The sequence below is a fragment of the Anthonomus grandis genome, chromosome 4 (assembly GCF_022605725.1).
Source record: "Anthonomus grandis grandis chromosome 4, icAntGran1.3, whole genome shotgun sequence".
Classification (NCBI taxonomy): domain Eukaryota; kingdom Metazoa; phylum Arthropoda; class Insecta; order Coleoptera; family Curculionidae; genus Anthonomus; species Anthonomus grandis.
The window spans coordinates 3,685,161-3,703,532 of record NC_065549.1 but is presented as its reverse complement, the minus strand read 5'-3'; the positions used below and the strand labels follow the sequence as shown (position 1 = coordinate 3,703,532).

The window sequence follows — 18,372 nt, the reverse complement described above, 5'->3', positions numbered from 1 at the left end:
TAACATACAAGTTTACGCCCTTGTAACTCACTAACTTATCAATGGATTTTATTCCAAATTTGGCCAACGATAAGCCATAGTATTCTGAGCATCACAGTGTAACAAAACATCCCCCACTATTACACATAAAAAATAAATTATACTTACTCGAATTGTATATCCATATTTTCATACACGATGTTTCAATAACTATCAAATTTAACCGCACTAAACACACACAGTTCGGCGTTTTTACGGAAACTAAGTGAACGCGTGGTTTTTGCACACTGTGATTGGTGATATGACACGCTCGCAACAAATTTACTAGCGCATGGCCAATGCCATCGCACTTCGAGTAGTCACGTGTTTGCTGTAGCCATGTGGTAACGCTAGGCGTTAATGGGTTAAGGTTCAAGCAGGAAATCTCATCCAAAATTTTGGATTATTGGATTAAGTTAAGTTGTAATGTAAACATCACACGTACTAAATAGTTCTTAAGATATTCCCAGTTTCATGTACATGATGCTCAAAAAAAATCTAAATCTCTTTCTGTACTTCTATGAAAATACTTACAAAAGATCTTCTTAGCTTATAAAAACAGAAAAGTCACCTCGAATTGAACCACTCTCTCTATGGCCCCATTAACCTCCATGGTGGTCCTTTTGAACTTTATCGATTGCTAATCTTGTTTAATTTTTTACATGCATGAATCTCATTGAAAAGTCTTGTCAAATAAACGGTTTAGTTATGCACAACTAGACTTTTTAGTTGGGAAGAGAACTTACTAAGTGTCATAGAAATACATTTGTCCAGTAACATGATTATTTATGAAAAAGTGTGTGTCAATAATAATTGAGCCAAAAATCAGCATTGAAAGGTTAATTTGTTATCCTCATCGTTTACTGGGTATTTGTCTTTCTAACTTAATATGAATAAATATATAAAAATATTGTAGGGAAAGGTGCATTTTTTCTAATAAATAGAAGAGAGTATGCCTAGTAAATGTTAGCATATTTAAGAGAAAACGACCAACAAAAATTACTCTTACTTAGTTTTAATTCCTCTTAGTTTGTCAATGTGCAGTGGTTGTTTTTTCTTATTAAAATAAGTTCAAAAATCGTTTTGTTATCAAAAAAAAAAAAGAAATTGTATATGAGAATCAAAAGAAACATTTTATCAAAAGAAAAAAATTAAATTCGTTTTGTAAATTTTACCAAAGATGAACGATTGTTTGATTGTATATATACAATATTATGACGATTTTAGGCGGTAATTTTTTTATTAAATAGATTTTAATTTTTACATATTATATATATATACATATATATTATATGGTTAATGTATCATAGTGTGTTAGGGAACAGAAGATTTTTCGCTGTACAAAAACACATATTTAAATAAACATATTTAATTATTAGAAAAACATTTTGTTTTATTGAGTGTATATTATAAAAACTTCTCTATAAAATAAATAAAACTTTTTTGACCTTAGTCTAACTTTACAGGCTCCAGTCATTTGTATCGGCCAAATCCTGCATCATTTTATCTTTGATTTTAGGTCTAGGGTCATCTTTAATACTTGTTTCAATCGCTCCAGTTTTTCCCAATAAATATTCAAATTCTTAAATGCAAAAAACACATTATTAAATAATAGTCTAAACCAAGAAGTATAAATTTTACCATCTTGTGTCAAATTTGGCCCCCTAAACTCCAGAGGCCCCACAATTTGCTTCTTGAGATCCCCCTCGTAATAAACAAAAATCGTGGGTAAATTCCTGTCAGGATAATTTGGTATACATGTGGTCGATATTGACTTAAGGAACTTCACAGTTTTAAACCTCGGAGCTAAGTTTCTCATATGTTCATTTATGAGGGCACATAAGGGAATTCTGAAGATAAACTAATTCAAATATAAAATGTCTTAAAATCGAAGGACCTCTTACCCTTGTTTATACAGATGTAACACCACCCAAATCCCTTCTCCGGCTTTGTTAACTTCATCAACATAGTCTTGTGCCGATATTTCACCTACATAACCAAATTTCGATTTGTCTGCCAATGCTTTCATTTCCGCTATCCTTTTTTGCCTGTATTCCAATAAAACCGCTTCATCTTCCGAGTCTTCTAGTTCGTCCAGTTCATCCAGGTCAAGATCTTCTATTTTTTTACCATCTTAAAATAGAACTGCATTAGAAGGCAAATGAGTCATCTTTTTGTTAAGAATAGTTAATGCTAAACTGGTGTGGACCGTTAGAAATACAAACTTAATGTTACTATAGCTGCTAAATTACCTTGTGTCTTCTTCTGAATGGTCTCTTCTAACATAGAGACGATTTGGTCCTCTGAAATTTCCTTTTCTTTTTGCGGGATGATCCCTTTGGCCCTCAGGATGTCGTTCCATTCAGTGTCTTCGTTGGGGTTTTGCATTTTTTTTGTGATTAGCACAAGAAAAGGGACTGAACTAGTTAAGAAATGGGAACGGGACAAAAAAGGAAATTTCTGTGGAAAATTGACGTAAACAAAAAGAGAGGTTATGTTTTGGTGGGGTCAAATGTCACTTTGAAGAGGAAAAGTAGTGCCCTGTTGCCGGCTATTTCGGATTTTACAAAAAAATATTTTTTTTTTACTACCGTGCGTAAAGTACTCACTTTACATACTTTCCAGGGTATGTAAAAACTCACTTTTTTTGCACTAGTGCCTAAAAAAGTTTTCAGTACATTCTTCGGTAGTAGAAAAATTGTATGTTATACAGGTTACACGTGTGTAAAATCCCCTTTTTTTTATTCATGGGAATTGTCGCATGAGCCCTAGGCGAATTTCACATCCATAAAAAAAGGATCATTTTACACACTTGTTACACAAATAACTATTTATTTAATAATTTTTAAAGTTTTTTTTTCAAATGGAATTTGTACCTAATCAGGAGAACGGATTAGACTTCGGAGATCCGGCAACCCGGCATAAATTTCCCACTCCCTTAAAAAAAAAAGACCGTTGACAGATTTGACATCTGTCAAAAAACTTCAAGTCGTAAACAACAACAAACATATTTTAATTTTTTCATAATTAATTATTGTTGAAAAGGGGCAAAACATACATTTCATATAATAAAACTAGTCTTTCTTGCTGCCATGGACGAAGACTACGACGAGAGGCATTGGGAAAACACTGGAGATAATGAGGTACTTTGCATTTTCTATAATAAATTGAAAATCTTCAATAGGCACCTTCAGCCTGTAATATATAAAGCAGATCTGAAATTAATAAATTATTAACTAAATCGCTCTCACCTCCTGTAATATTGATGATTTTAACAGTTTTTTTCCCAACATTGATAAGTCCAGACAAATCTGAACAGGGGTTAATGGATCCTCTTTTTGCAGAATCTCTTCATGTTTCAAATTTGTTCTTCGAAAGTCATATAATTAAAAGAAACATTAAATTTAGATAAAAAATAAAATTCTATATAATATTCTTCTGTATACAATTTAAATATTATCATAATTGTATTCATCAAGTCTATAATGGGCACCACAAACAACCAAACACAACTCAACCTTTATTTTAAATTGTTTATGAGAAGTACAAGCTCTTAAGACCCTTGGCAAATGATTATATATGTTTATGCTCTCATAAATAAGTGATCTTTTTACCAAAGCAGAACTAGCAATTGGCAACATATGATATGATACATTTTGTGTCCGGTAAGATGGATTCAGGGATGGATATATTTGATCATTTTCATGGATCAAAGATAGTCTCTAAGATGAATAGAGTGATCTTAAAGAGATAGTCCATTAAATACAATTCCCAAAAGCATATTTCATATCTCCGCCTTGGTTCAACCAAGGACTGTCCTTGCCAATGAATGTTTAAGTTCAGTGGCAGTGATTCACACTGCATCGCAGGCAAATGCAATTTTTTTTAAGTGAATTCAATATATGGCTGATCAATAACAACACACAGAAATTTTGCTTCACACTATGAAAATTATGGACTGAGGGGAAACTGTGCCAGACTTATAGCCTCTTATTTAGATCAGAGGGAACAAACAGTTTGCCTTGGCTCTGGTAATGGTACATATGTTTACTCAGCGTCATCCTTGGTGGTACAGGGAGTGCCTCAGGGTTCAATCCTAGGCCCAGTACTATTCATATTATATGTAAATGGTCTCAGTGAGTGTTTTCCAGGGTGTTTTATCAACCAATATGCTGATGACACTTCCATAATCTTGTCAGAACATCTGATTGAAGAACTATCTGTCAGAGCTTCTCAGGTGGTAGAGAGGATGCAGGAGTGGTGTGACAATCATGCTCTGAAGCTAAATGCTGATAAAACCGGGCTACTGACATTCTCCAAAACTTTACCTCAAAATTCCCTACTAGTAAAGTTTGAAAAAAAGTCTCTTCGAGAGGTAGCTTCCTTAAAGTTCCTTGGTATACAAATTGACTCCTGTCTCACATGGGTCCCACACATAGACACTCTTGGCAAAAAACTATTGTTTCTGCGCGTTAATAAGGCGTCTACGAGAAGAGCTTTCCCTAAATTGTCTGTAGCAACTTTTTACTATGCATCAGTCCAATCTCTAATCACTTATAGTGTGATGTTTCGGGGATCTTCAACTGACGCCGTCTCAGTCTTTATAGCACAAAAACGCATCATAAGATGCATGCTCAGACTCACACCACAAACATCTTGTAGGACTTATTTTACTAAGCTTGGTCTACTCACTGTTCCAGCTCTGTACATTCTTATGTTATCTATTTTTGCAAAGAAACACCTGCATCTTTTTCAAACTAATGAAGATCATTATGCTGAGGGTATGTCTATTGTGACAAGGGGGAGAGCTGAACTGAGTGTCCCAACTCATCACTCTGCCTTTTTTCAAAGATCTCCTGCCTTTGCTGCTCTCGTTAGATTACCTCTCGCCCTAAGGCAAGAGAAAAATATCATGAAGTTTAGGAAAGACACTGCAAGGTATCTGTTGGGCAAGTGTATCTATCTATAGTTTCGACTTACAATTTTAAATGTGTATTATGATTAATATTAAGGGTTTGTTTACTAATTTATTTATCTTCATAATGTATCATACTTGAGATACAAGTGGTAAGGTAATGCACCCATTATTATGTCCAACATTATCTGTTTGTTCTTACTATTTTTATTAGCAGTATGTACTGTGTAGATGTTATCAAATTTCAATTTTGTTTGTTTTGTGACTTTGATATTGTCTATTTTAATTAGATCTTGAAAGCAATAAAGAAATTATTATAAATATATTGGACAATAGGATTGGAACTTTACTTAAGTAATTAGTTTAAGTACTCTAGTAAATAATGAAGCATATTTTAATTAAAGTATGAAGTCCTTCTCTTGTTCCTTTACCCTTGATCCACTTCAACTTCAAATACATTTTCTGGCTATAAATCCGTAAAAATCCCTCCTAGTTGGATGGCCCTGATGAAACTGAAACCCCCGACCAAATCCTGGCAGACTGTGCTGTCAAGTTTGCCACCCCCGACTACATTATGGAACCGGGGATCTTTTCCCAACTGAAAAGGTACTTCCAGGCAGGTGGTAACCCTTTGCAGGTCATTGAGGAACTCTCTCAAAACTACACGGCTGTAGCACAGATGGCGAATTTAATTGCCGAATGGCTTATTATTGGAGGTAACTGGCTAAACAGCACTTGGGTATCCTGATCTAGTTTCAAACTATTGTACAGGTGTGAAGGTTCAAGATGTCCAGGCAATGGTGGAAAACCATTTAAAAGAAATGATACTAAAAACTTTTGACCCCAAAAAGGCTGATACGATTTTCACAGAAGAGGGAGAGACTCCTGCTTGGTTGACTCAGCTGATTGAACATCCCACTTGGAGGTCTTTGATTTATAGACTGGCTGAGGAGTATCCCGATTGTCTTATGTTAAATTTCACTATAAAGGTAGCAAGTGTGTTTTATAAAGAGGCCTAAAGGTCTGTAATAATATTGGTTTTCAGTTGATATCTGATGCAGGTTTTCAAGGTGAAATTACCAGTATTTCCACCGCTGCACAGCAGTTGGAAGTTTTTTCTAGGGTGCTAAAAACTTCTATAACGAGTTTTCTCACTAATCCCGAAGAGTGGCAGAGTACTAGCCGAGAATGTGCAGTAAGATAGTGCTAATCTGTTCATTATTTGGAATTCATAATTTTTATTTCAGAAAATGGTTTGTCATGGGCAGCACACTTACGTTTACAGCCAGTTGGTTATCCACATTTTGGCAAGGGAAAATAAGGGTGGGTCAAGCATGAAAAGATTATCCCAAGAAATTATGAAATGTGCTCAGAAAAAGTAAGAATTTTAAGTTTGAAAAAAAGGAGGCGTTTTTTGAAATTCTTATATTTGTTTTTAGCGGAAACGATATAACGCCAATTACGATGGCCCTAAATGGGGCCTCGGGGTACCCTCAAGCAGCACAAGCTTTAACGGCCATGCTGTCAAAAAACACTTTAAATCCAGCAGATATTACTGTCCTATATAGAAACTATAACTCACCAGACCCACCGCCAATTGATTTAATTCGCACGCCACAGTTCCTAGGTATAAACAGTCGTCAACTATTAATTTTCAGTTGTTTTTCAAAAATTCATTTCCAGAATTACTGGTGGACGCCCTATTTAAACCTGGAGTGAAACTGAACCCCGACCACAAACCAAAGTACATCCACTTGCTGGCGTATGCCGCGAGCGTTAGCGAAGAACTGCCGAAAAAAGGGCAAAAGAGGGTGTCAAATAAGGAGGAACTACAGGCGACCATAAAAGCGATAGAGACAGTGCATGGTATCTGTAACGGGAACAAAGGCAGCAGTGAACTTATCGCGGACTTAGCTACGATCTATCAAAGTTTAAAGTTCCCAGTGGTGTCTTTGGGGGTGATCAGATGGGTGGAATGTACGGTGACAGACTCTAGTTATTTTAAACTATCAACCGAACACACTCCTATACATTTAGCCCTTCTGGATGAGGTGGTGACTTGCCATGCTCTTTTACACTTTCAGGTGTTGGAGTTGCTTATTCGTTTGTTCGAGTCCAAACAGGACGAACTTGAAATCTTAGTGCAAGTAAGTGAACGTGGGGGGTTTTAGGATTTATGAGCAGTTTGTTTTTTGTTAGTTAGAGATGCGGAAAATGGTTCTGGATCGGATGGTGAACCTGTTATGCTCAGGCTGTGTGGTGCCGGTGGTGAAATATATCAAGCAATGTTGGCAGCGTGGCGATACGGATATATCGCTTATACGATATTTTGTTACAGAGGTAAGGTTTGATTGAGAGTTTCAATATGTGACATTTTGTCACATTCTGGTAATTTGAGTCATAAGTCTATTTCTAGTGCTCAGATCGGCATGATTTTTGTTTTAAAAGATTCTTTGTGATGTTCTTAAGCTTCTATTGAAAAAATCATGCGAATCGATGCACTAGAAGAATTTTAATCAACATTTTAGAAAATCATGTCCAAGAGGACAGACAGTTTGAAGTATTTTAGGTCATAACTCCACTTGTAGTGCTCAGATTTGCATGACTTTTATTTTAAAAGTTTCTTTGGAATATTCTTAAGCTTCCATTGAAGAAATCATGTGAATCCATGCATTAGAACCATTTTTATTAAAATTTTTGAAAATCATGTCCAGGACAGACAGTTTGAAGTAACCTGCGTCATAACTCCACTTCTAGTGCTCAGATCGGCATGATTTTTGCTTTAAAAGTTTCTTTGGAATATTCTTAAGCTTTCGTTAAAGAAATCATGTTAATCCGTGCATTAGAAGCATTTTTATCAATATTTTTGAAAATCATGTTTGAGAGGACAGACACAGTAACTTGGGTCATAACTCTACTTCTAGTGCTCAGATCGGCAAGATTTTTTATTTAAAAGATTCTTTGTGATGTTCTGAAGCTTGCATTGAAGAAATCATGTGAATCCATGCATTAGAACCATTTTTATCAACGTTTTTGAAAATCATGTCCGACAGGACAGACAGTTTGAAGTAACTTGGGTCATAACTCCACTTTTAGTGCTCAGATTTCCATGATTTTTGTTTTAAAAGTTTCTTTGGAATATTCTTAAGCTTCCATTGAGAAAATCATATGAATCCATGCATTAGAATAATTTTTATCAACATTTTTGAAAATCATTTCCAAAAGGACAGACAGCTTGAAGTAACTTGGGTCATAACTCCACTTCTAGTGCTCAGATCGGCAAGATCTTTTATTTAAAAGATTGTTTGTGATGTTCTGAAGCATGCATTGAAAAAATCATGTGAATCCATGCATTAGAACCATTTTTATCAATGTTTTTGAAAATCATGTCCGAGAGGACAGACAGCTTGAAGTAACTTGGGTCATAACTCCACTTCTAGTGCTCAGATTTCCATGATTTTTGTTTTAAAACTTTCTTTGGAACATACTTAAGCTTCCATTGAAAAAATCATGTGAATCCATGCTTTAGAAGCAATTTTATCAAGATTTATGAACATCATGTCCGAGAGGACAGACAATTTGAAGTAACTTGGGTCATAACTCCACTTCTAGTGCTCAGATCGGCAAGATGTTTTATTTAAAAGATTCTTTGTGATGTTCTTAAGCTTGCATTGAAAAAATCATGTAAATCCATGCATTAGAATAATTTTTATCAACATTTTTGAAAATCATCTCCGAGAGGACAGACAGGTTGAGGTAACTTAGGTGTTAACACCACTTTTCATATTCAGATTTTCATGATTTTTATTTTAAAAGTTTCGTTGGACTATTCCTAAGCTTCTAATCTAAGAGATCATGTGAATCCGTGCATTAAAAGCATTTTTATCAACATTTTTGAAAATCATGTCCGAGAGGAAAGACAGTTTGAAGTAACTTGGGTCATAACTCCACTTCTAGTGCTCAGATCGGCATGATTTTTGTTTTAAAGGTTTCTTTGGAATGTTCTTAAGCTTTCACTAAAAAAATTACATAAATCGATGCATTAGAACCATTTTTATCAACATTTTTGAAAATCCAGGACAGACAATTTGAGGTAACTTGGGTCTTAACTCCACTTTTGGTGCTCAAATTCGCCTGAAAGTCTCCTTGGGATGTTCTTAACCTTCCACTGAAAAAATCACGAAAATCGCCAAGCTAATTTGCCAAAATAAACTACAGCCGATTGGAAGATACTATTTCGAGTGACTTTTGTAGAAAAGAATGTTTTTTACAGGTTTTAGATACTATAGGACCTCCATACACTCCCGAATTCGTGCAATTGTTCATGCCGATGGTGGAAAACGACGAAATCACTGGAACCATGAGGGGAGACGGCGAAAACGATCCCGTGTCCGAATTTATCGGTAAACTGCCTAATTTTGGGTATTTTACAATTATGTCTAAAATCTATATTTTTTTTTTCAGTGTACTGCAAAGCAAACTTTACACCAATAATCTAAGACGTAGGCCAAGATTTTTAGTGTAAATAAAATGATTATATATATTATTAGTTAAGTGTACAAAAACACAATAAACTTTGATACAAAAAAAAATGTATTTTCATTTTGTAGTTACAACTCTGATAAAGAAATCCACTTTTAATATCTTAACAACTATTTCATGTTTAAACTTATCCAAATAAAGCACATATCACTCCATCTCGGTTTCATCCTTGGCCTTCTTTTTCTTCTTCTTCTTTTTCTCGCTTGTGGGTTCTTCAGGTTCCTGTACCGCAGATTCATCCAGTTCCTGTTTCACTTTCTTCTTTTTCTTTTTTTCTGATGATACTTCAGGCATTTCCTCCTCTTGTTCTTGCTTCACCTTTTTCTTCTTCTTTTTGGGAGTCTCCGTTTCGGCTTCCTCCACTTCTACTACTTCTTCCACTTTAACTTTCCTCTTTTTCTTTTTTTCTTGTTTAATTTCAACTTCTTCAGGTACTTCTTTTTCTTCTTTGACTTCATGTTTTACTTCAGATTCTGCCCTTTGTCTCTTGCTGGTAGATGGTAAGGTACTGTCCGCGGCGTCTGGGTATTGTTTTATTTCACTTATTCCATGGTACTTTTCGAATTTGGCCTTTGCTTTACCTGAGGATAAGTTTAAATTAGTATGAATGTAAACCACACTGTGTATATTGACATGTACCCAGGCCCATTTTAAAGTAAATGTAGATTTAAGTACATAAATTTGTTGCCTTCTCACTTTTTACATGATCCCTTCCTGACTTTAAGACCTTTGTAGAATTGAATTAACTGTAATCAATTGAGAACCAATAATTTATGCTGCAGAAGATAATGCTTGCATCACCTTTTTTTTTAAAAGCAGTTGTAGAGCCGTTAAAAAGGTCAATGTTATTCTCACTATTCAGTGTCTTAAACCATGAATAGGCTCGGTATAAAGGAGCATTTCTACTTAAGTTGGTTTGGGTATTCTCAAGATCAAATTGAACTGTGGCCTTCTTTTGTGTATAGGAAGTACAAAAAAATTCCCCCTAAAAGGTCTAAAGCATTAATTTTATTGCAGCAGAGTTTAAATAGAAAAAGTTGGTTGCTTTGAATAAAAGTTATGAAAGCTATGATCACAGCCTCTTGGGGGGTAAAAACCATCAGCTTTGAAAATAAAATACTTTAAAAACTTACATTGTACATACTTGAGCCTGTCAATATGTACCTCATAGTTAGGGAACCATACTATTGCAGCATAAAGCAATTCAGATTTTATCAAGCTATAATATAAAGCAATAAGGCTTTCCAAATTCATAAAATCTTTTGTGGACCTAATGATAAAACCAAGAATTTTTAATGATGCTTTTACAACTTCATCTATGTGTTTACTGAATGTGAGTCTCTTGTCAATTTTCATATTCCCTTGTATATCAAACACCCTCTTAAAAAAAAATTAAACTTACCAGTACCACTAATCCTTCTCACATTGCCCTCCTCTAAAATCCTCAATCTGGCTTCCAGTTTGGCCTTATGTTCTGCACCCAAATTAATAGTCACGTCCTCGCCCAAAGCGTCAACCCTCGTGGCCAATGAAGCTTTGGCTGCTAACATCCTAAAAAGTAATCACTCCTAATAAAAAAGAACACAACTAGGTGAAGAAAATGTTAAATGTACCTGGACATTTTTCCCTTATTTTTAGTGCTGGACTGCCCCACTAACTGTGAGTGATAAATCAGACCATATTTAGGAGTGTCTTTTTTAGTTTTTAAGGCCCTAAATAAAGCCTTTTCAGCTCCAAGGATTTGTACGGTTGAGGCAGGATGTTTGGCCAAATTTATCAATGAACCTGGCCAAAACATTGATTTTTTTAAGGTTCAATTTATAGATTAAAGAGGGATGTACTTACCAGCATGTGAAATAAGTCTGGCCCCAACCAAATCACCCACTAAAATGGTGAGATTGGGTGCTATGGCCATCATGCGATTTTTTAAGTAGTCGTATAACTGTTGCCTATAATTAGTCATATCTATTATCTGGTCACAGAGACTAAGTATGTTTAGAATGTCCTCCTCGGAAATTTCTGTGCCCATTGAAATTTCCGCCGCCTCTTTAACCTGAACAAATTATTATTTTATTATTAAATTAAATTTCAAGTGTTCACAAGTTTAAGTACCTTTTCTTCAACATCTTCAGGTAAAATATCAGATAAATCAGATGTGATGGCATGTTCTCTGGTCCCAATAACTTTCAAAGTTTTGGCAAAGGCCATGTTATCGGTAATAAGTTTTCCCAACTCTGGAAAATGCCAACCATACCATTCCCTGCATCTAAAGAAAGAAAATGTGCTATATTACGTAAGACAACAAAATCTTGTGTACAAGCATCCTAAAAACTAAATTAGAAGTAAGCATACTAAATTGTACAAGCATACTAAAAACAGAATTTAGAAGAAGTAAATTAAATTATTTAACAGGAAACAAAACTAAAACACTAAAATGATGTCAGAGCACAGGTTAAAAGGTATCATTAAAAAAATCGTCAAGGCTATAATATGCCCTGGATAATAAAAGTGATTTTAATTCCTTTTTGAATCTCTTGACTTCTAAAATTTGTCTGATACATAGAGGAACATGGTTGTAAATTTTTTTGCTAAGGTATATAAGTGAGTTCTTGGTGAGGGAGGATGCAGGGATTGGTAATACTCTCTCTCTCTCGGATACTCTCTCGGATATATTACATATAAGCTTTTACAAAGTATGTGTAATAAAATCCAATAATTATAATCTATCTCAGTACATTTTAAGGTGCACCTAGGTAACCAAATACCTGTATGTGCAAAAAATCAAAAACAATTTTATAAAAATAAATATTTAAACAAAATATGTCCCATCCACTAACTATTGCAAAGTTTCCATTTAACACCCAATAAATAATTAAACATTAGAAAACAAAAATCTTTCACGATCACGTATGAATACCTAAAGCTATGAAATATGAAAATTAATTAACAGTAAGTAGTTTTTTAAATATATGTAAATGATCATAAATGTAATCCCCAGATATTTTACAAAATTTTTTGACAACTTTTGTATGTCTAATATATGGTGGTAATAAGTTGTACAGTTTGGGTGCGTGGTAAAAAATTGATTTTAATTTCATAGTAGTGGCAACAGTTGGAATTGATAAGTGTCTATTTACATTTAATCTAGTCTGATACTGATGATTAACAAAGTTCTTAAATTTATTCGACTTGTGAATATATATACAGAGCGACCAACAGTATAATGTGCGTACATCAAAAATATTTCTGGAATAAAGTAATGCAGTAGAAAATCTTTTGTTTTTTTTGAAAATAACTTTTAAAATGTAGTTTTGGGTTACATTTAAAGAAGTCAATGTGTTTTGGTATATCCCACCCCAAAGAATTAGACCATACCTTAGTAGTGATTCCACAATTGCTTTATAAATCGAAATCAAAAGTTGTTTATTTAATATTTCCTTGAGCACATAAAACTTGTATATTAGTTTTCGAATATTTTTTGATAGTCTAAGGATGTGGTGGTCCCACTTTAAGTGTTTGTCAATATAGATTCCAAGATATTTTGTAGAGTGAACTTCATGAAGTTTATCCATAAGACTATCTATGTAAATACTATTAAATGATGGACGGTTTGCAGCTGTGAGGGAAAATGCTATATAAATAGTTTTAGTGATATTTAATGATAATTTAAATGAGTCTAGCCAGTGTTTTATTTTCTTTATACCGTTTATAGCATGTTCCTTCACCAAATCCCATGTTTCCCCATAGAAAGTTACTGCTGTGTCGTCAGCATAAGAGATAGTACTACCGTTTTGTATTGACATATTGGTTAAGGAATTTACATATGCTACAAATAAAATTGGACCCAGAACAGTCCCCTGAGGGATGCCCATTTTAATTTGAAGGGGTTCACTTATAGTATTTTCAACTTTGACGGATTGCTCCCGATCCATCAAATAATCAGCAAAAACGTCTAACACGGTTCCCCTTATCCCATAGGATTCTAGGACTTGGAGCAATTTGTTATGAGGGACCGTGTCAAATGCCTTGGCTAGGTCTAGGAAGACCGTAAGACACTTTCTGCCACCATCCAAATGGTCTGTTATTTGCTCACAAAGCACACAAACTGCATCGGTTGTGCTGAGGCCACTCTGGAAACCAAATTGGTTCTTAGAAATTATATTGTTTTGATTAAAAAATTCCACCAGGCGGTCCTTAAGGCATTTCTCAAAGACTTTAGAAAAAATGTTCATTATACTTATGGGTCTATAATTATTTATATTTGATTTATCACCTGCCTTGTGAATAGGTTTTACTATGGCTTGTTTAAATTTTTTTGGGACCTTTGCAGTTTGAAAAATTTAATTTATAATGTGTGCGAGAGGGGAAGAAATATAGATATGAATATGTTTTATAATATCGGTTGTAATACCATCAATTCCGGGTGCAGAGGAATTTTTTAAAGAAGCAATTTGTTTGATAATTTCATTCTTATTAGTAGGTCTTAGAAACATTGAAGCCTGTGTGGATGGTTTTATTTGCAGGGAATCTGGAGGATTTTTAATTTTATTATACATATTGTAACCTACATCAACAAAATATTTGTTGCAAAAATTTGCCATATCCAACTTATTATTAAAACTAGAATTATTGTTAGTTACGTTAAACTTAAAATCTTGGTTACTGTTTGAATCTGTTACTTCATTTATTATCTTATTTTTTTTTTTAGGTCAGTACCACTAGACTCGATTTTGGCTTTGTAATAATCCTGTTTACATTTCTTGATTAACGTGCATAAGGTATTACGGTAACTATTAAAGGCAGTTTTGTTTTCTAAATTGTTATGAATTAGTAGTGTTTTTTTCATTTTGTCCCTCTTTTTGATACTATTAATTATACCAATTGTGATCCATGGTTTTATTTTTTTATACTTATTTTGACATAATTTTTGAGTTTTTGAATGATTTAATGCTTGTGTAATAGTACTGTATAAAATTTCCAATGCTAGTTCTGGATCATCATTGTTAAAAATGCTTTCAAAATTTTGATTATGTATAAAATTTGTTAATATGGTATAATTTATAAGGGAAAATTGTTAACCTGGCGAGGCATATGACCAGTGTTAGAGGGAGGTTTAGGACATTTCTACAAGTAACAAGGTTAACAAACCAAATTAAATAAATTTAAAAAAAATGTGATGTACCTCATGGTGTAGTTATTCAGTTCCTTATCTAAATCGTCAAGCAGCGAAACAGCTTGGACAATCATGGTGTCCACTTTGTCAGGTGAAAATTTCAATTTATACCTGGACAAAGAGTGAGCCAAACCTAATGCCATGGCAGTCATTTCTTTTTTTTGAGGACCTGATATCAGGTTATCCAGCTGTGATCTGATGCACCTCATCAACTCCTGCACCGAGTTATTAGAGAGGCACTGCAGGCTGAATTTTTCTTTGATAGCACTTCCTAAAGAAATATATGATTATGAAATATTACAATTATTTAAAAATTAATTGCATTTACCAAGTTTGGCATCGGCCACCAGTAACTGCTCTTGTACGTCTTTAGCAACATGATTTTTGATCAGTTTCTTTAAGCTCTTTGAGAGTTTTCCTTCAACGGCAGCTGTGGTTGCCACTAAGGCTTCAGTTATATCAGTGAATTTTTCAAAATGTTTTAGTTTTACACTGAAAATGCAGAGAGAATTTATTTGTAACAGGACCAATGAGTAAATTATAGGTCAGCCACAAAAGTGAGGTTATATGTGTAAAACATATTTTATTTTTATCATTTTATTAAGTCAAGAGGACACCCAAAAATATTAATTGGCCAGTCAGTCAGAAAGCAACGTTTGAGAGAAATGTGTGTAAGGTGGTGTGTTGGAAAAAGAGTTGTGTTTACTGGTTAAACCAGGCTGCTAAATTTAATAGTGGTGAATATGTGAGAAATAGTTGATCTTGAGTAGATATGTGGCCATTATGAGAAGTCTGTACAGATCTCTTGAAGATGCCCGCACAAGTAGGTGTGAAAGCCTCTGTTCAATTAGGAACGAATGCGCAATTCCTCGAGTGCTGTCTGGTAAGAATGGGGGCCTTACCTGGGGCTCGATTGACACAAATAAACAGAAGGATATAGTAGAAATATATCCTTCATCTAATTCGTTGAGATGCTTACTGTTTAGCGGCAGTGGAGCATCTGGAAAAGCCCTTACTATTTTAGGTGACACTAGCTAGTCGTCAAATAAAGAAAGATAACATGTTTGACATATGTATATATTGAAATGTGACATTGTGTAAATTAATGTTGACTAAGATGATGCAAGGGAACGGAAGTTCCCCGGTGAGTATATTTTATTATTGCCAAAAGTTGACAGAACAGTAAATATTGTTTTTTTTTATTATTTTTATGTGATGTTCAAGTTTATGTCTAACAATATAAGAAGGATGACTGTTGAGTGAATTTGCATTGTAGAGACTCATTGGCTAAGAACAACTCTGACAGGTAATAAACCACATATTAAAGCGTATTTTACATATGTTTGTGTTGATGCTTTGACTATAAATAATAATTTTTTTTTTTTTTTTTTTTTATTTATTTACAGGCATTACCCATTTTTACAGAAATAGCATAATTTACAATAACAATAATTTATAACCTCAAACAATTTATACTTAGTATTATTTTATATAATTATCATTTGATATTCACAACCCATCACTATCACAGTCATAGAATAAAACAGGATTAATAAATAATGGCAACAGGAGAACTTAAAAAATATACAACAAAAGAACACAATAAAATTAATTAAATTCAGTTTTCACTCCCTTGAACCCAATTATCACCTCCAAAATTGGTTTAAACCAGCACACAATAGTATGAAGTATGAATAGTATGTACACACAATTAAACAGAATAGCAAAAACCCCACAACAATATACAAAGTCACACATGAAAATCCTCAACAAACTTAGCAAAGCGCCTTGGACTTATATTGAAATCTATGTTCAGAGATGTACTATTATTTGCAAGCCTGGCTGATCTAGCAATAAAGCTATTGTACTTGATGTTTGTTCTACAGAAAGGTTGGTAGAAAAGGCTGTTTGACCTTGTATTTCTCGTAGGTATTGCTAGACCTATTGAATATAGCAGGTCTGGTGAATCTACAGAAGCAGTCAGAAGGTTATACAAATTTTTTAAATCCCGTTGTTCCCGACGAACAACAAGAGGAGGAAGACAAAACTGCTTAAATAATGTTGTGTAAAAAGCGAAAATTTCTGATTGTGATTACTACTATGACTATAAGTGTGTAAAATTTTTATAAAAATAAGAAATTCTTGTTGTAGTAGTTGTAGCATCTCTTCGAGAGGCTTAAGAATGGAAATTAAAGGTTCTAAGGATATTCACAGTTTTAATATAAATAATAAAATAAAAGGAAAATTAGTACTTACACCTCACTAGCGGAGTCCACATTTCTAAAACTGTTGTACAAACTATCGACTTTTTCGAGTTTCTTCTCGTCCAAAAGCTGAAAACAAGCATGGTTTTCAAAAATGTTAGGTTAGGTTTTAGAAACATAAACACGTTTTAAACCGCTTTAAAACGTGATTTACCTTAAAAATGGCGTAACCAGCGGCCGTTTCGAACAGCACCAACATTTTGGAACGCTTAAGGTTCCAAAATTAACTAATTTTCCCAGAAAATTGCGATTTTCTTTTGCCGAAACCCAATTTTAAATGCACGCGTCCGTCACACGTGAATTATTTGTAATTTTTTTTCAGAAGGAACGTGTCAACTGTCATTGACAGGGTGTCAATTGTCAATGCCAGAAATATCATCCGAAAAATGCACTGTTGCCAGATATATTTTAGGTTGAATTAGACTTGTATCAAATAACGGCGATTATTCACATATAATTAAGAGATTAATATTTGGTACCTAATTCAGTGAAATTGTAAAACTCCTGAGTGTTCCTTGCATATTATTAAGGTTATGTAAATATTTCATGGGCTCAGGAATATATCACATTTTGGCAACGCACTTCACAGCACTCATAGATTTTTTAAACTTGGCAACAATGGCATATTTTATAAAGTAGAAACTAATTGTCGGCTGTCAACGTCAAAAGATGGTCAATGATAAAAAGGAAGACACTGTGGCCAGATATCTTTTAAATATTTCAACCTTAGACTGTGTAAGTTGATACAGTTTCAAGCTAATAGTTCCTAACCTTAAACAACAGCGCCTATTTACATATAATTAAAAAAATAATATTAAGGAATTCAAAAATGTTAAAATTTTTAGTGTTCCTTAAAGATTACTGAAGTGATGTAAATATTCCATATGTTCAGAAATTTATCACATATTGGCAACGTTGTTGCACTACAGTTCGCAACACCTACAAACTCTTTAAACTTAGCAACAATGTTATACGGTTATAAAATAGTAACTAATTGAACTGTCAACGTCCAAAAATCGTCCACAAAAAAAAGACAGTGTTGCCAGATATATTTTAAATGCAATTATTTACATAATATAACTAAGAGATTAATATTTGGTAATTCAGTAAAATTGTAAAATTCCCAGATGGTCCTTGCATATAATTAAGGTGATGTAAATATTCCATGTGCCCAGGAATATATCACATATATGCAACGCTGTTGTCTCCACTTCACAGCACCCACAGATTCTCTAAACTTGGCAATAATGGTATGTTGTTATAAAGTAGTAACAAACTGTACTGTCAACGCCAATGAAAAAAGTAATGCGAGATATATTTTAAACGATTCACCCTTAGACGGGATAATAGTTTTTAACATGAAACAACAGCCATTAATTAGGTATATAATTAAAAATTAATGATAAATCATTTAATGAAGTGTCCCTCGCATATTACTGAGGTTATGTAAATATTCTATA

At 33.8% G+C, this 18,372-nt stretch overlaps 3 protein-coding genes across 3 annotated transcripts; 1 reads left to right on the top strand and 2 right to left on the bottom strand.

The window, feature by feature from the left end:
* Window positions 1-1,371: 1,371 nt before the first annotated feature.
* On the bottom strand, window positions 1,372-2,509 carry LOC126734754 (viral IAP-associated factor homolog). The gene is made up of 4 exons (XM_050438468.1): window positions 2,271-2,509; window positions 1,923-2,151; window positions 1,660-1,868; window positions 1,372-1,600 (listed from the first exon to the last, which is right to left on the bottom strand). The coding sequence occupies exons 1-4, from the start codon at window positions 2,404-2,406 to the stop codon at window positions 1,479-1,481; spliced, it is 696 nt and encodes a 231-aa protein (XP_050294425.1). The 5' UTR covers window positions 2,407-2,509; the 3' UTR covers window positions 1,372-1,478.
* A 482-nt stretch (window positions 2,510-2,991) lies between these two features.
* Window positions 2,992-9,542, top strand: LOC126735229 (negative elongation factor D). Its single transcript, XM_050439180.1, has 10 exons — window positions 2,992-3,161; window positions 5,427-5,649; window positions 5,705-5,922; window positions 5,979-6,128; window positions 6,181-6,311; window positions 6,373-6,560; window positions 6,617-7,080; window positions 7,133-7,273; window positions 9,207-9,336; window positions 9,398-9,542. The coding sequence occupies exons 1-10, from the start codon at window positions 3,111-3,113 to the stop codon at window positions 9,430-9,432; spliced, it is 1,731 nt and encodes a 576-aa protein (XP_050295137.1). The 5' UTR covers window positions 2,992-3,110; the 3' UTR covers window positions 9,433-9,542.
* LOC126735230 (nucleolar protein 58) lies at window positions 9,508-17,234 on the bottom strand. The gene is made up of 9 exons (XM_050439181.1): window positions 17,067-17,234; window positions 16,905-16,981; window positions 14,977-15,140; window positions 14,658-14,919; window positions 11,588-11,741; window positions 11,321-11,528; window positions 11,089-11,260; window positions 10,878-11,026; window positions 9,508-10,056 (listed from the first exon to the last, which is right to left on the bottom strand). Exons 1-9 carry the CDS (start codon window positions 17,109-17,111, stop codon window positions 9,623-9,625), a joined length of 1,665 nt encoding a protein of 554 aa, XP_050295138.1. The 5' UTR covers window positions 17,112-17,234; the 3' UTR covers window positions 9,508-9,622.
* Between the last annotated feature and the right edge of the window lie 1,138 nt (window positions 17,235-18,372).

Coding starts and splice junctions, on each gene's coding strand:
- LOC126734754 (XM_050438468.1), bottom strand. CDS start 2,406: ATGCAAAACCCCAACGAAGACACTGAATGGAACGACATCCTGAGGGCC. Junction 1,869..1,922: donor TTACATCTGTATAAACAAGG/GTAAGAGGTCCT, acceptor GTTTATCTTCAG/AATTCCCTTATGTGCCCTCA. Junction 1,601..1,659: donor GCCAAATTTGACACAAGATG/GTAAAATTTATA, acceptor TTTGCATTTAAG/AATTTGAATATTTATTGGGA.
- LOC126735229 (XM_050439180.1), top strand. CDS start 3,111: ATGGACGAAGACTACGACGAGAGGCATTGGGAAAACACTGGAGATAAT. Junction 5,923..5,978: donor TGTTAAATTTCACTATAAAG/GTAGCAAGTGTG, acceptor ATTGGTTTTCAG/TTGATATCTGATGCAGGTTT. Junction 7,081..7,132: donor AACTTGAAATCTTAGTGCAA/GTAAGTGAACGT, acceptor GTTTTTTGTTAG/TTAGAGATGCGGAAAATGGT.
- LOC126735230 (XM_050439181.1), bottom strand. CDS start 17,111: ATGTTGGTGCTGTTCGAAACGGCCGCTGGTTACGCCATTTTTAAG. Junction 14,920..14,976: donor GGTGGCCGATGCCAAACTTG/GTAAATGCAATT, acceptor ATATTTCTTTAG/GAAGTGCTATCAAAGAAAAA. Junction 10,057..10,877: donor GAGAAGGATTAGTGGTACTG/GTAAGTTTAATT, acceptor ACTTATCCTCAG/GTAAAGCAAAGGCCAAATTC.